This window comes from Medicago truncatula, chromosome 8 (genome assembly GCF_003473485.1).
Source record: "Medicago truncatula cultivar Jemalong A17 chromosome 8, MtrunA17r5.0-ANR, whole genome shotgun sequence".
In the NCBI taxonomy this organism is placed as follows: Eukaryota; Viridiplantae; Streptophyta; class Magnoliopsida; order Fabales; family Fabaceae; genus Medicago; species Medicago truncatula.
Window position 1 is genome coordinate 31,871,278 of NC_053049.1, and position 12,762 is coordinate 31,884,039.

At 30.8% G+C, this 12,762-nt stretch overlaps 2 protein-coding genes across 2 annotated transcripts; both read left to right on the forward strand.

Annotated features, from left to right (window-relative positions):
• The first annotated feature begins 131 nt into the window (after window positions 1-131).
• LOC25501480 (H/ACA ribonucleoprotein complex subunit 3-like protein) lies at window positions 132-3,157 on the forward strand. Its single transcript, XM_013590718.3, has 4 exons — window positions 132-293; window positions 391-457; window positions 1,728-1,770; window positions 2,713-3,157. Exons 2-4 carry the CDS (start codon window positions 404-406, stop codon window positions 2,808-2,810), a joined length of 195 nt encoding a protein of 64 aa, XP_013446172.1. The 5' UTR covers window positions 132-293; window positions 391-403; the 3' UTR covers window positions 2,811-3,157.
• A 6,210-nt stretch (window positions 3,158-9,367) lies between these two features.
• On the forward strand, window positions 9,368-11,916 carry LOC25501481 (high affinity nitrate transporter 2.5). The gene is made up of 3 exons (XM_013590719.3): window positions 9,368-10,030; window positions 10,267-10,909; window positions 11,283-11,916. Exons 1-3 carry the CDS (start codon window positions 9,517-9,519, stop codon window positions 11,656-11,658), a joined length of 1,533 nt encoding a protein of 510 aa, XP_013446173.1. The 5' UTR covers window positions 9,368-9,516; the 3' UTR covers window positions 11,659-11,916.
• The last annotated feature ends 846 nt before the right edge of the window (window positions 11,917-12,762 follow it).

Below are 12,762 nucleotides of genomic sequence, written 5' to 3' on the forward strand. Positions count from 1 at the left end.
TGGCCAACGGAGAAAACTGACATAGGAATAAATTGATTAACGTTTAACAATTTCAGTGTTTAATCTTTTTTGAGAGAAGTATTTACAACAAGAATTTACAATTTTGGAGTTTTTTTTTCTTCCTATACTCTACAAAAATTGTAAGCTTTAAGTTCAAACAAATACTACATTCTAGGGTTTAGGGTTATATATACTTGAACTTATCAGAAACAAACAAGTTTCTAGACTTCAAACTCCAAAGGAACAACCGAAGTACCATCTCCGTATTGCCGTTTTTAAGGAAGAGAGATCAGGTTCGCTGTAGCACCATTAATTTCACTTTGTTACTCACGAATTTGTTATTCGTAGCCCTTTTCTCATTAAAAATTATATTTATATTTTCTATTGCAGGGTTTTAGCAACAATGTATCTTCAGTGTTACATAAATGACAATGGTGACAAAGTTTACACTACCAAGGTAATTATTATCCCTATTTAAATTTCAAACACTCTACTCATGTAATGCGAATTTCAAGTTTGAAGCATTCAACAAAACATAGTGCTATGTTTTTCTTTATTTGAGATTAAGGGTATGTTTGAATTGGCTTATTTTAGCTTATCGACCGACATAAACACTTGTGAGGCTGTTTGAGAGAAAGTGTGAAAACAACTTATTTTAAATGGCCCCCAGCAAGTGGACAGTGGGATTGGATCGCTCGGATTAGTTGGTCCTTTGCCGTATAGAGTTTTCCAAAAAATAAAACTTATGAAATTTTCATAAGCTATTTTTAGCTTATTCATATAAGTTCTCAATGATAGTTTATGAAAACATCTTATAGTTTATACGAAAATAGGTTGATTTTATTTGATCTTTTTTACAAAAATAGCTTATACAAAAGCACTTATCATATAAGTGCTTGTGCTAAAAGCTGCAAAATAACATGTTTATCCAAACATGACCCAAGTTATATTGGTTCATGAGAGGATGGCAAGGTCAAAGAGTTTCCTTGTGTATGCTAAGAAGCGAATCTGTGATAAGGTCTAATTTTAAAGATGGGTTTTGTACTGATAGGTTGCATTACATTTTAAATTGATAGTTTGTTGTACTGACCTACGTAGCACCGACACCTTAGAATGAAGGCGTATTCGCTGTCTAGCACATATCAGTATACCAACACATGTGGTTATATTGAATCACTTCCCTTTTCTAAATTTATTACCGATGTCTATGTGTCGATGTCATGTTGTGTCTGATGTTTGTGTCAATGCTTCATATGTAACAATGCAAGAGAGCAAGTTGTGTTGCCACAATATGATTGTCGGAAGAAGTATCCTTTTTCATGGAGATAAGGAGGGTTTTGTGTGCATTACTGAATTTGGCTGCCCCTTATTTGTAGTAAAATATATCACTCTCCAAGAGACCATAAAATGCTATGTATATGGAAGACATTTTCATGCATATTAGTATAAGAATTTTGAGACATGGGCAGAATGTTGGACATTAGCACATTAGCATCCAAGATATCAAAATTTTATCAACTAAACTTCCAAATTGACAAGCTTGTCTAAACTGCAACCATCTTCATATTTAGTGTGGTTTCAGAATCTGCATTTGCTTTTGTTCTTTCCCCCTTTGTTTTAGCTACCGCTTTATGATCACTTTCTGTCCCAAGAAAAGAAAACACTTTATCATTATGTAAATGGTTATTTTAGGGGTCACTGATGTTAGTTGCTCTTTGTTTTTCCAGAAGGAATCACCACTGGGTTCGGCAACAGAGTCAGCTCACCCAGGTAAATTCAGGATAATAAAGTGGTCTTTGTAATTATCCATTTCAAAGCAAAAAAGAGGATACACTTCATTTTCTTTTGACTCACTGCATAATTGTTAGTTTTGATGTTGCTGTATGTGGTTAGCCATAATGTGTTTGCTTAGTTTAGAGTTTTTGGTTTATTAAATTGGGGTGGAGGAGTGGACGCCTAACTGTATGTTTGAACCCACTTACAATGTTTTTGGTAACACCCATTTTCTTTCTGTCGCGTCCTGATATGATTTCAACGTGTATTTTTTTTCAAAGCTGCAAATGTGAGCTTTTGAATAGACTTGTGGTACCACCATCGCCGGTCTTTTGACTTATACACTTTGTATATCTTGGAAATGAATTGTATTGTCCCATTAAGCCAACAATTTGATCAATTCTGTTTAGGACTTAAATGTGATAATCATGTTAGAAGTTAGCACTGAACAAATGTTAGTGAAAGTGAAGATGCCCTGTTTCACTATTAGCTTACTGGTTTAGATTTATCTGCACTTGCCTTTGAAAGGAAGCAAGTACCTATACTGAGTGCAAAAGAATAAGCTCTTAACCATTTTTAATTAGACACATTGATGTATTTAACATAGTTCTGAATTGTGGTCTACAACCGTAACTGCGGCTGCAATATAACAGATTTAGAGGTATTCGCAAGACTGCAACGACATCACAACTGCAACTGTGGCCACATTGGCCATGTTTCTCAATAGTATTGGAATTCATCAACAATTGATCTATCATTTTGATTTTCATATTGGAGTAGATGCATATAGTTTAAATTTGAACCTTAGTTTTAACTCATACTATCGATCTATATTTTTTACTTGGTTTCTTTTTATTCTTTTTGCTTCTAACACCATTACTTCACTGATTTTGGTTCATTAATATGCATACATTTTTTTTTTTTTTGGTTTATATGCAGCACGCTTTTCACCCGATGATAAGTTCTCAGACCATAGGGTGCGTCTGAAGAAGCGATTTGGTCTTTTGCCAACTCAGCAGCCACCTCGGAAGTACTGAGATAGTGAACACTTCATCTCTTGGAGAATGTTCAAAATGCTATCTATAGTTGTGCTTTCTTTCTTCCTTGCTATATTTTTGTTCATTGATGGCTTGCATGATAGTTATGTAATGATGCAAGTATTAGTAATGTTTAAGTGACAGGAAATAGACTCTTGGAATTGTATTTTACCATTCCTTGTTTTTGGGATGATTCTTATGCTACATTTTCAGAATTTTGTGCATTTTATGCTCCATGTTAATTTTTCAGAACTGTTAATTATGATGAAGATTATACTGCTGAAAAGGAAATCAAAGTTTTAAAGATTTGTCTAGAACTTATGATTTCCATTTTCAACTGTTGTGGATTTATGATGTAAAGTGGTTAGATCCTATTATTTTTAGGAGGTTCATGAGTGGTTATAGAAACCATAGCAGTGTCCACAGATATTTCAAAACGCACACTAAGTGCACCACAAGAGTAAAAAACTAAAAGAATATATATATTATCATTTACATAGAAGTCAAGGAAAGTGAATATTTTCATCATGGATTAAGCAAATTTATAAGAATAAAACATGATTACTGGGTACAGAACCAGTCAAAAGAAAGATTACTGGGTTACAGAGTGGATGACTTAGGAGTGCATCATTTGGATATGGTGTCTAGATAGATTTGTGAAATCATTTGATTTATTCTTGAATTTTGGTTGCTCTCATTAAGTCCCTACCCTTTTTTGGGACTAAAACAGTAAGTCACTACATAGTGCTTATTTTCTTCTTCCAAACACCCTTTTTTTGATTTATTCTAATGCATGTCACGAGCTAATTTATTATTTCCTCGTTTTCTTGCTTACGTCTTATCAGCATCACGTTGAAGAGAAAAATACATTCTATATATAGAATAATAATTTGCTGCTAAGTAGAATTTAGGAGGAATCTAACAACGGGGTAGCATCTTCCTTGATTCTAAATCGAATAATAAAAAGGAAAACCTTGCTTAATAATAATAATACTTGAGCATCCTCTTCCCATGTCTACAATTTTGAATGTCAACTCTAATAGTAGTAATTCAAAACACTAGTGGTAAACAAAAAGAGAAAAAACTCTATCATTGCGACTTTTGAACACACGTTACAAGTAATTATAGTGTGTTTAGCGTGTTTTTTGTTTGCTTAAATCATATCATTGTCACGTTTAAAATAAGAAGTTACTAATCTTTTGAACCGGGTATAGATCAGTCAGGCATTATTATATGTAGGGGTCAATGTTCGAATCCCGAACACCCTACTTATTCAATGAACACCAAAACTTTTCTTTCAAAATATTAATACTGTTGTATTCTCAAGACTGAATTTAAACACAGAATCTCTAATTCAGCTAGAAGAGAGCTTTTACCATTTAAGTGCTCTTAGGTAAAATAAAAAGTTTTTTTTTCTTCTTCTTTTATAATTATATCGACATTTAAAAAAATAATATTTCTTTTTATTTGTCATTTCCTTATAAACTTTTTATTTATTGTTTTCAAATGTCAATGATGTTAACTGTTTCTTTTTTCTTTCGTGAATTACACTCCTCAAAAAACAAATCATTCGTGGAATACATTCCTCAAAAGAAATAGAAAAATTTAATGGAATGAAGAGTTGAGACTTGAGAGCTCTATCAAATATGCAACTATCCAAGTTCTTGGTTGTACTAATTACTTAGAAAAAAGTTTCTCGATTGTTCTACTCTGAACTCAACTACAGTGTTTGTTTCAAATTATATTTGTTGATTCATGAGAATAAAATGATAGAAATATATATGTTTATGTTTGTTACAAGTTTATTAAATTTTATTCTCGGGTATAAAATATTTCTGGGAATAGAAAAATTTTCCCAAAGAAAATGGTGGGAATAAAGTTCCCATGGAGATGAGAATAAATTTATATGTAGTTACCTATTATAATCCCTATTTTTATGGTTCCTAGGAATATTATAAAGTTAATCAAATATATTTTTTCTAAATACCTTAGAATAAAACAATTTTCATCTTTATATTTCCAAATAATGTTATTCATAGGAATAAATTTCGTAAATTAAAACAAACACACCCGATTTTGATAATAAATGTCAGCTCCTCCTCAAGAATATAAAAAATAGAGCAGCACTGCTATATAGTGCGTCAAATAGCTTCTTGAAAATTCACGAATGCATATGTTGTGCATTGGTGTAAAGTCCACTTTTATTGGAATATAGGAGGTGTGGTGCAAGCCAATTGCATCGTGATTTTGTCGCTAACACTTTTTCGGGAAGTTTAGCACTATTCAAAATAGAAACATTAAATTAAAGACAATCTTTTTTTTTTGGACAGAATTAAAGACAATTTTTTAAACATTTAAAAAGTTGAATATACATTTTCAATTAGCAGTGATTAAATAATTTTTGGTTTTGGTGAAGCATGATATTCAAACAGTTAATTAAGATGTTCTTTGGTATAAATGGTTCCTCTCAAAGTTTCTTTATTCGTTTGATGCCTACTTCTCAGTCGTATTCCAACTAAGGATAACTTGCTCAGAAGAGGTATGATTTAGAACAATGATTAACAATGTCAGGGGGGATGCAGGATGAACGAAGCTGTGGACCACTTATTCGTGGTTTAATCCACTTCGGTGTTTGAATACAATTTTTAGTTTGTTTCTTTTCTTGCCATTCTTTTGTTTTTGTGATCGCACTTTGTGTTGTAAATATTTATTTATTAAGTTTGTTTTTGACACAAGTTGTGCTGGCAGGACTTAATTGATCTGAGTAATATATTCAGTTTTAATTTTTTTTTAAAAATGTTGCTACCGTTAGAATACTCCTACACAATTTTTTTTTTCTTTGAAAGGTGTTTTACGTATTTTCTTAATGTTGCGAGTATATGACCATAAAAATTAGCAAGCACTCTCTTAACCAAAATATGATAATTAACACCTAAGAGCTTTTAGATGATATGTTGCTGATCTCTTCTATTTTAATCGAAGTCCTGAGTTTGAGTTCAGCCATTAACATGTGGCAGCGTTAAAATTTTAAGAAGTGTTTGTTGCTTATTTAGGTTCCACAATACTCAGATTAATATTCATAATTGTTAGGGCGGATGATACATCGTTTACTAAAAAGAAATAAAAAAAGGATAATTAGCAAGTACAACTAACTAATGAGAAGGATCACTCAGGACACAACTTTCATTCCATTAATACCGTAGAAAATAAGAAATGCTTAGGTATGATGAAAGGGAATCTCATACGAAGTCAACTTAATTAATTATGCAGAAATGGAATCATACAAAGTCAATAAATGCGATTCCAAGATTCCTGAATGACAAATGAAAAGCAATATAGTAGTAGTAGAATTTGTTAAAGGAAAAAAAAATTAGTGAATTGAGCTTAAGTGGACAATAAACTTCATTAAGAATTAATCGTTTCGGAGAATTTAAGTTTGATTTTTTTTTTTTTTATGGAACAATTCTTATTCAGGCTATCTAATTACAAGACCCATTTCCCATGAGATAACGCCAAAAAAAAAAAAAGAATTTGTTTAGACAAAGAAAAGCTCAAGTTAAACCAAGGCCGATCCAATAGATTAAGAGGCCTAAAACAAAAATTTTAATGCGGCCTTTAAAAATATTTATATAAAATCAATTTTAATTTGTCTCATATTATATGTGTTTAAAAATATATACATGGTATTGTCGAAAAAAATATATATACATGGTATGAAAATCAGTAATTAAACTCTTTCTAAAAGTAAAAATTATTTAAAACAAACAAATATTTTAAATAAGACTTACAATTTTATGAGATGCTATTTGGTTAGTTTTTACATTAATCTTTAGCAGATAAAATTTCAATAGAGAATGAGATAAGATAAATTGATAAAATTGAATTATAGATCAAATAAGTCCATAGTAAGAGTAATAATATTTTTAATTCTCTAAACAAGTATGTCTTGTCCTATTAGATGGTGTTGAAAGGAGTTAACACTATAATGTGAATATTTTCTTCCTTCGAATAGTGGCTAATTTGCCACATTACCTCTAATTACAACTTTGTTATACAGATGAGTGTACATGTCACATTTAAGGAAAGAGAGAATATAATTTAAAATCCATAAATTATATAGATATGCGGTGTTGATGTCAAATTTTATGTCAAAAATACATTTTTCTATAAAGTGCGATTTATGTATATTTCCGATACACTTCTCTTATACATTTTCAGGTCACAAATGTAAGCAAAAATTTATATTTTAGATTCATTCAATAAATTATATATGTAGTCTTTATTGCAGACAACATACATCATTTATTGAATGAATCTAAAATATGAATTTTTGCTTATATTTGTGACCGGAGGGTGCATGCAATATTATTTTCCATATAAAAAATTATTAAATTTTAAGTAAAAGATCTAAAATAAACTTCAATATAGCGGTGAATTTTCCAAAATCATGTAAGTTATTGTGATGACAAACTCATCGTAATAATACGAAACATGCATGCACGAGAAGTCTTCCCAAGTTTAGAACTCTCCAAAGTCAATGCATGCTACTCAACTTGTTGGTGTGAATCTCTCTTTAAACCAACTCCTTATCATGAATGCATGTTGATCAATCGATAAATCCACAACAAGAAGTCAAAAATCAAAAGTTGAACATTTGCTTCATTCCAACAAGTCCCTATCTTTTTGGATTTGATATTTAACACCATTCATTATTCCCACATCAAAAACAAAGTTAAAAGAATGAGACTCGGCGTTAGGAAGAGTGTTTTACCTTCCAAATGTTCCTTTCTTACCAATGAAAAGTCATCTATTAGACACACTATTCTCCAAGTCTCACTTTCTAAACCAATAAATTTATGAACGTTTTGCATCTTGCCAACCTTGAAAATACAAATAGCTATTTTCTTATCTTTTTACTTAGCTATCTACATAGTCCATCACTCTTTGTTTATTCCACAAGAGAATATTCAAGTATCTTAGCACGCAATCATAGGAAAAATAGTGTGATATAACCTCGTAGAAGACGGCACTTGGACCTCTCCAATTGAGATTTCTTATTAGTTAAATATTATTTTAATGTGTTGGCCTTTATTTTGAAATTCAGAAATTAGTTAGAATCTTATTAGAAGAATCTTAAAGAGAGTTTTATAATATTAAAGGTTAAATATGAGATTATTGCTCATAAATTTTAAATTTCGTGCCTCTTAAAAAAAATTAAAATCCGTTTTCGGTTTTTCTAAAACTTTCTTTGACTTTTAGTCTTCATAATGTTTTGCATCAACAACTTTAGTCTTATTACTATATCAACTTGTGTACATTCTTGCAATTCTCGAAAGATTTTTTTTTTTCAATATATGTTTAGAACATTATAAACATCCTCCCACTAAATTTATACTTTTTTTAATAAGTAATGACTTAAATATGAATTTTTAAACGACAAAAGCTTAAAAAAAATAAAGTAGTATAAATTTGGACTTATAAAATGTATATGCAAAATAACATAAATTTGGACTTACAAATCAAATTTTAGGCTCGTTTTTAAGAGACTTATACCATAATACATAAAATTAAGTGTATATACAATCTGTCTAGAAGTCCTAGCTCAATTGGCAAATGCCAAAATTGCAAGGCCGGACGTCATGACCCGGGCCCGGGATCTCGCAATTGTGTGTGAGTTTAATTTCAGTGGATTACCACTTCATCTAAGACAAAATAAAATGTATATGCAAACTTTGGTAGGATCAAAGTTCTCAATTTATTTATGTATTTTATTTTGATTTTATTGGCACTAACGTTGGGTCATAAGAGGAGTCTGATGGATCATCTATATTGGGTCAAGAGTAACCACAAAAGTGAATTAGACACTACATCTTAACAAAAAATAAATTAAGATATTGTATTTATGAATCCTCTCACTTACTAACTCAACCGCATTGTCCACAACAACTAAAACCACCAACTGAAAATATTATGGAGACCAAAAATTCCCATAATATTAAAATAATATTGAGTCGATTCGTAAACTCGAATCATAAACTCATATTAATAACATACTTAAGTAATACAATAAATGCAAGAATAATACAAAATTTTAACTCAATTATAAAATGAAAAACTTACATGAACAAAATAAGACAAAAAAAGTTGGACGAAAATAGATTAAATAAAAAACTTGTTAAAGATGTCCTCCAAATTTATCTGAGTTTATCAAGTTCACAACTAATCCATCGGAATAAACTTGGTTTAACTTTTTAGGCTAGTAAATTTCAAATTCACCCAAATCAACTAAAATTTGATATATAGGGTCATATTTCAAGTTCCATATATTAACTTGCGATTTTAACATCATTGGATTGAGTAAGTCTTACTTAGACACATCAAAATAAAAAATATTTGAACATATATAAAATTTAAAAAATTAAAAAAAAACAATTTAATCACATCGTATAATTCTCTTCATTTTTAATTTTCTTACTTGCATTTTTAAATAAATTTGATTTGAGTTTATATCCAACTAAGTATTTCCCCATTACCTTATATATACATCAAAGCAACGTGCTTCATTTCTCATTCACTTTTAAGCTAAAAGTCAAACAAAGTAGTTGGCTTTGTGCACAAAATCTTGATGTCAAAAACACATTAAAACTTCTTACACATTACCTCAACACAAATCAACACTCCCATAGCCAATCCAAGAAACACAATCATGAACATAGAACACCCAACACCATCAACAAACCAACCTCAACAACAACAAAAATTCTCCCTCCCCGTAGATTCAGAAAACAAATCAACTATATTCAAAATCCACTCAATAGCAAAACCTCACATGCTAGCATTTCATCTATCATGGTTCTCATTCTTTGCATGCTTTGTTTCTAGCTTTGCAGCAGCACCACTTGTTCCTATAATCCGTGACAACCTTAACCTAACAGCCACGGATATAGGAAATGCCGGTGTTGCTTCTGTTTCTGGTGCTGTTTTTGCAAGAATTGCAATGGGAACAGCTTGTGATTTGGTCGGTCCTCGTCTTGCTTCTGCTGCTTTGATTCTATTGACTTCACCTGCTGTTTACTTCACTTCTATTATCAATTCTCCTACTGGTTTTCTTCTTGTGAGATTCTTTACTGGCTTTTCTTTAGCCACTTTTGTTTCTACTCAGTTTTGGATGAGTTCTATGTTTTCTACTACTGTTGTTGGAAGAGCAAATGGTTTCTCAGGTACTGTTTTTTTGTTGGGTTAATACATGTTTACCCTGTAATATTAGCGATTTCCTGTTTACCCTTGTAAAAAAAAATTGTTTAAATTCCAACCCTATAATAAAAAATCGATGATATGACCGGGGTAATCTGAAAATATAAATATGAAATTTTTACCAAACTAAAAGCAAAGAATATATAATTAAAAGCACATTTAAATTTTATATATTTAATTTGCTTAAACAATGATTTCTCAGGTGGGTGGGGTAACCTTGGTGGAGGAGCAACACAACTCATCATGCCACTTGTGTTTTCTCTTATACAAGATTTTGGTTCAACAAAATTCACTGCATGGAGAATTGCATTTTTCATTCCTGCATTTTTGCAATCTTTAACAGCATTTTCAATTTTAATATTTGGTCAAGATTTACCAGATGGTAATTTTCATGGTTTGAAGAAATCAGGTGAAAAAGAAAAAGATGAAATTTCAAAAGTAATTTACCATGGTGTGTTAAATTATAGAGGGTGGATATTAGCTTTGACTTATGGTTATTGTTTTGGTGTGGAGTTGACCATTGACAATATCATAGCTGAATATTTTTATGACAAGTTTAACCTTAAACTTCACACTGCTGGAATCATTGCTGCAAGTTTTGGTTTGGCTAATGTTTTTTCTAGACCTGGAGGTGGTTTATTATCTGATTTAATGGCTAAGAGATTTGGAATGAGGGGTAGATTATGGTGTTTGTGGATTTGTCAAACATTGGCTGGTGTTTTTTGTGTGATCTTGGGACTTGTTGGATCTTTAAGTGTGTCTGTTGTTGTTATGCTCATATTTTCTGTTTTTGTTCAAGCTGCTTGTGGAATGACTTTTGGAATTGTTCCTTTTGTCTCAAGAAGGTATGTTTTCCATTTATTTTTTACGACCAAAGTTTTCAATTTAGTCCTTCTGCCACATCATCGTTTTGGTTAACAGAAGGACAACGTGTACAAACTTAAAGGACTTATGTATGACCAAAATAACTTAAAAGACCAATCTGTTAGAAACCTCATGTAATTTAACCAATATTTTTTCTAAAAGTGCAAATTCGAAGTGATCATTACATTGTCAACGGTCCATCTTGAAAATGAGATTAACCACATTAATAAACAAAAGAACCACAAATTTAATGGCTTAATTTGTTAGAAACTTTCTAATCAGATATTAGTAGCAAAATGATCCTCATGAGACTTAATTCTAACAAGTTTGCATTAACATATGCAACAAATTCAGGTCCTTAGGAGTGATATCAGGAATGACAGGAGGAGGAGGAAACGTAGGAGCAGTTCTAACCCAACTAATTTTCTTCAAAGGATCAAGATTTTCAAAAGAAAGAGGAATAACACTAATGGGAGCCATGATCATAATATGCACCTTACCATTATTCTTAATCTATTTTCCACAATGGGGTGGCATGTTTTTTGGTCCATCATCTACAAAAGTCACAGAAGAAGATTACTATTTGGCTGAATGGAACTCAAAGGAGAAGGAGAAAGGGTCTCATCATGGTAGCTTGAAATTTGCTGATAATAGTAGAAGTGAAAGAGGTAGAAAATTGAACATTTCAACTAGGCCTTCTGAAGATGTTACACCACCACAAAATGTTTGATTTTTTTATATATTTTTTGTGTGTGTAAATTTGTGTATCTTTATTGGAACAATAAAGTTTCAATGTCATTGTTCTTTAGTTACATATTCACATGGTTTGATAGAGTTTTCAGTTTCTTCACTCTTAAGTTACATACTTTCACCCTTTCTATTTGTAATATAAAGGTTACATTACTTAATCACATAGTAGTAGTAAAGTTGTTAATATTTAAAAACTTAGAAGTTTGCACGAAGAAGAAAATGTATATTTCATTGTTTATTCAAATATGTATTGCTTATGTACTAACTATCAAAACCAATCATATCTTCAATACATTCTTTTTAACGCAAAAGAAAATATAACAAGAAAATAATGTACTACAATTTCATGCAACAATGAAGAAATTTGAAAGAACAAACTAAAAGGAGCAAGACATCAAATCCAAAAGCAATATTGAAAACATCCCATACAAACATTACAAAAGGAAAAAATAAACACCTAAACATACATTCTAAAGAGTTAAAACTCTACTTGTACGAATGAAAATAACTGGACCCCATTTGCATCAAGAAACAAAGTCTTGATTTTGATTAGCACCCAATAACATCCACCATATTAATTCTTGTTTTAGGCGAACATTCACAACAATTCAGGACTAAACCAAAAATAGAAGGCATGTATGTCAATATGTCATCAATTTGTTCCCCATTCTGTTGGACTCAATTAGAGTCTAAGACCTCCATAATTGAATAATTCCATAGTTGTACATGTCTCTTTAACTGAAAAAATTTGATACTATTAGTTATCAAATCTATATCTATATACTATATATTAAATACTAATCCCGTTAATTTTACCATCTATATACTATATATTAAATACTAATCCCGTTAATTTTACCATTTTGCCCTTCTGAAGGGCATTTTGGTAATCTTCTAATTATTGAGGGTGGTTGAGTGCCACCTCATTATTGTGTTTGTTATATATTTTTTATTATTTTATTTTATATTATTTTATTTTTTATTTAATATTTATTTTATAAGAATAAAAATAATCCTAAATTGAATTGCTTCTACATTGCCGTTGTAGGAGATTAATGTATCGTTTGACCCGGCTTTTTTCTAA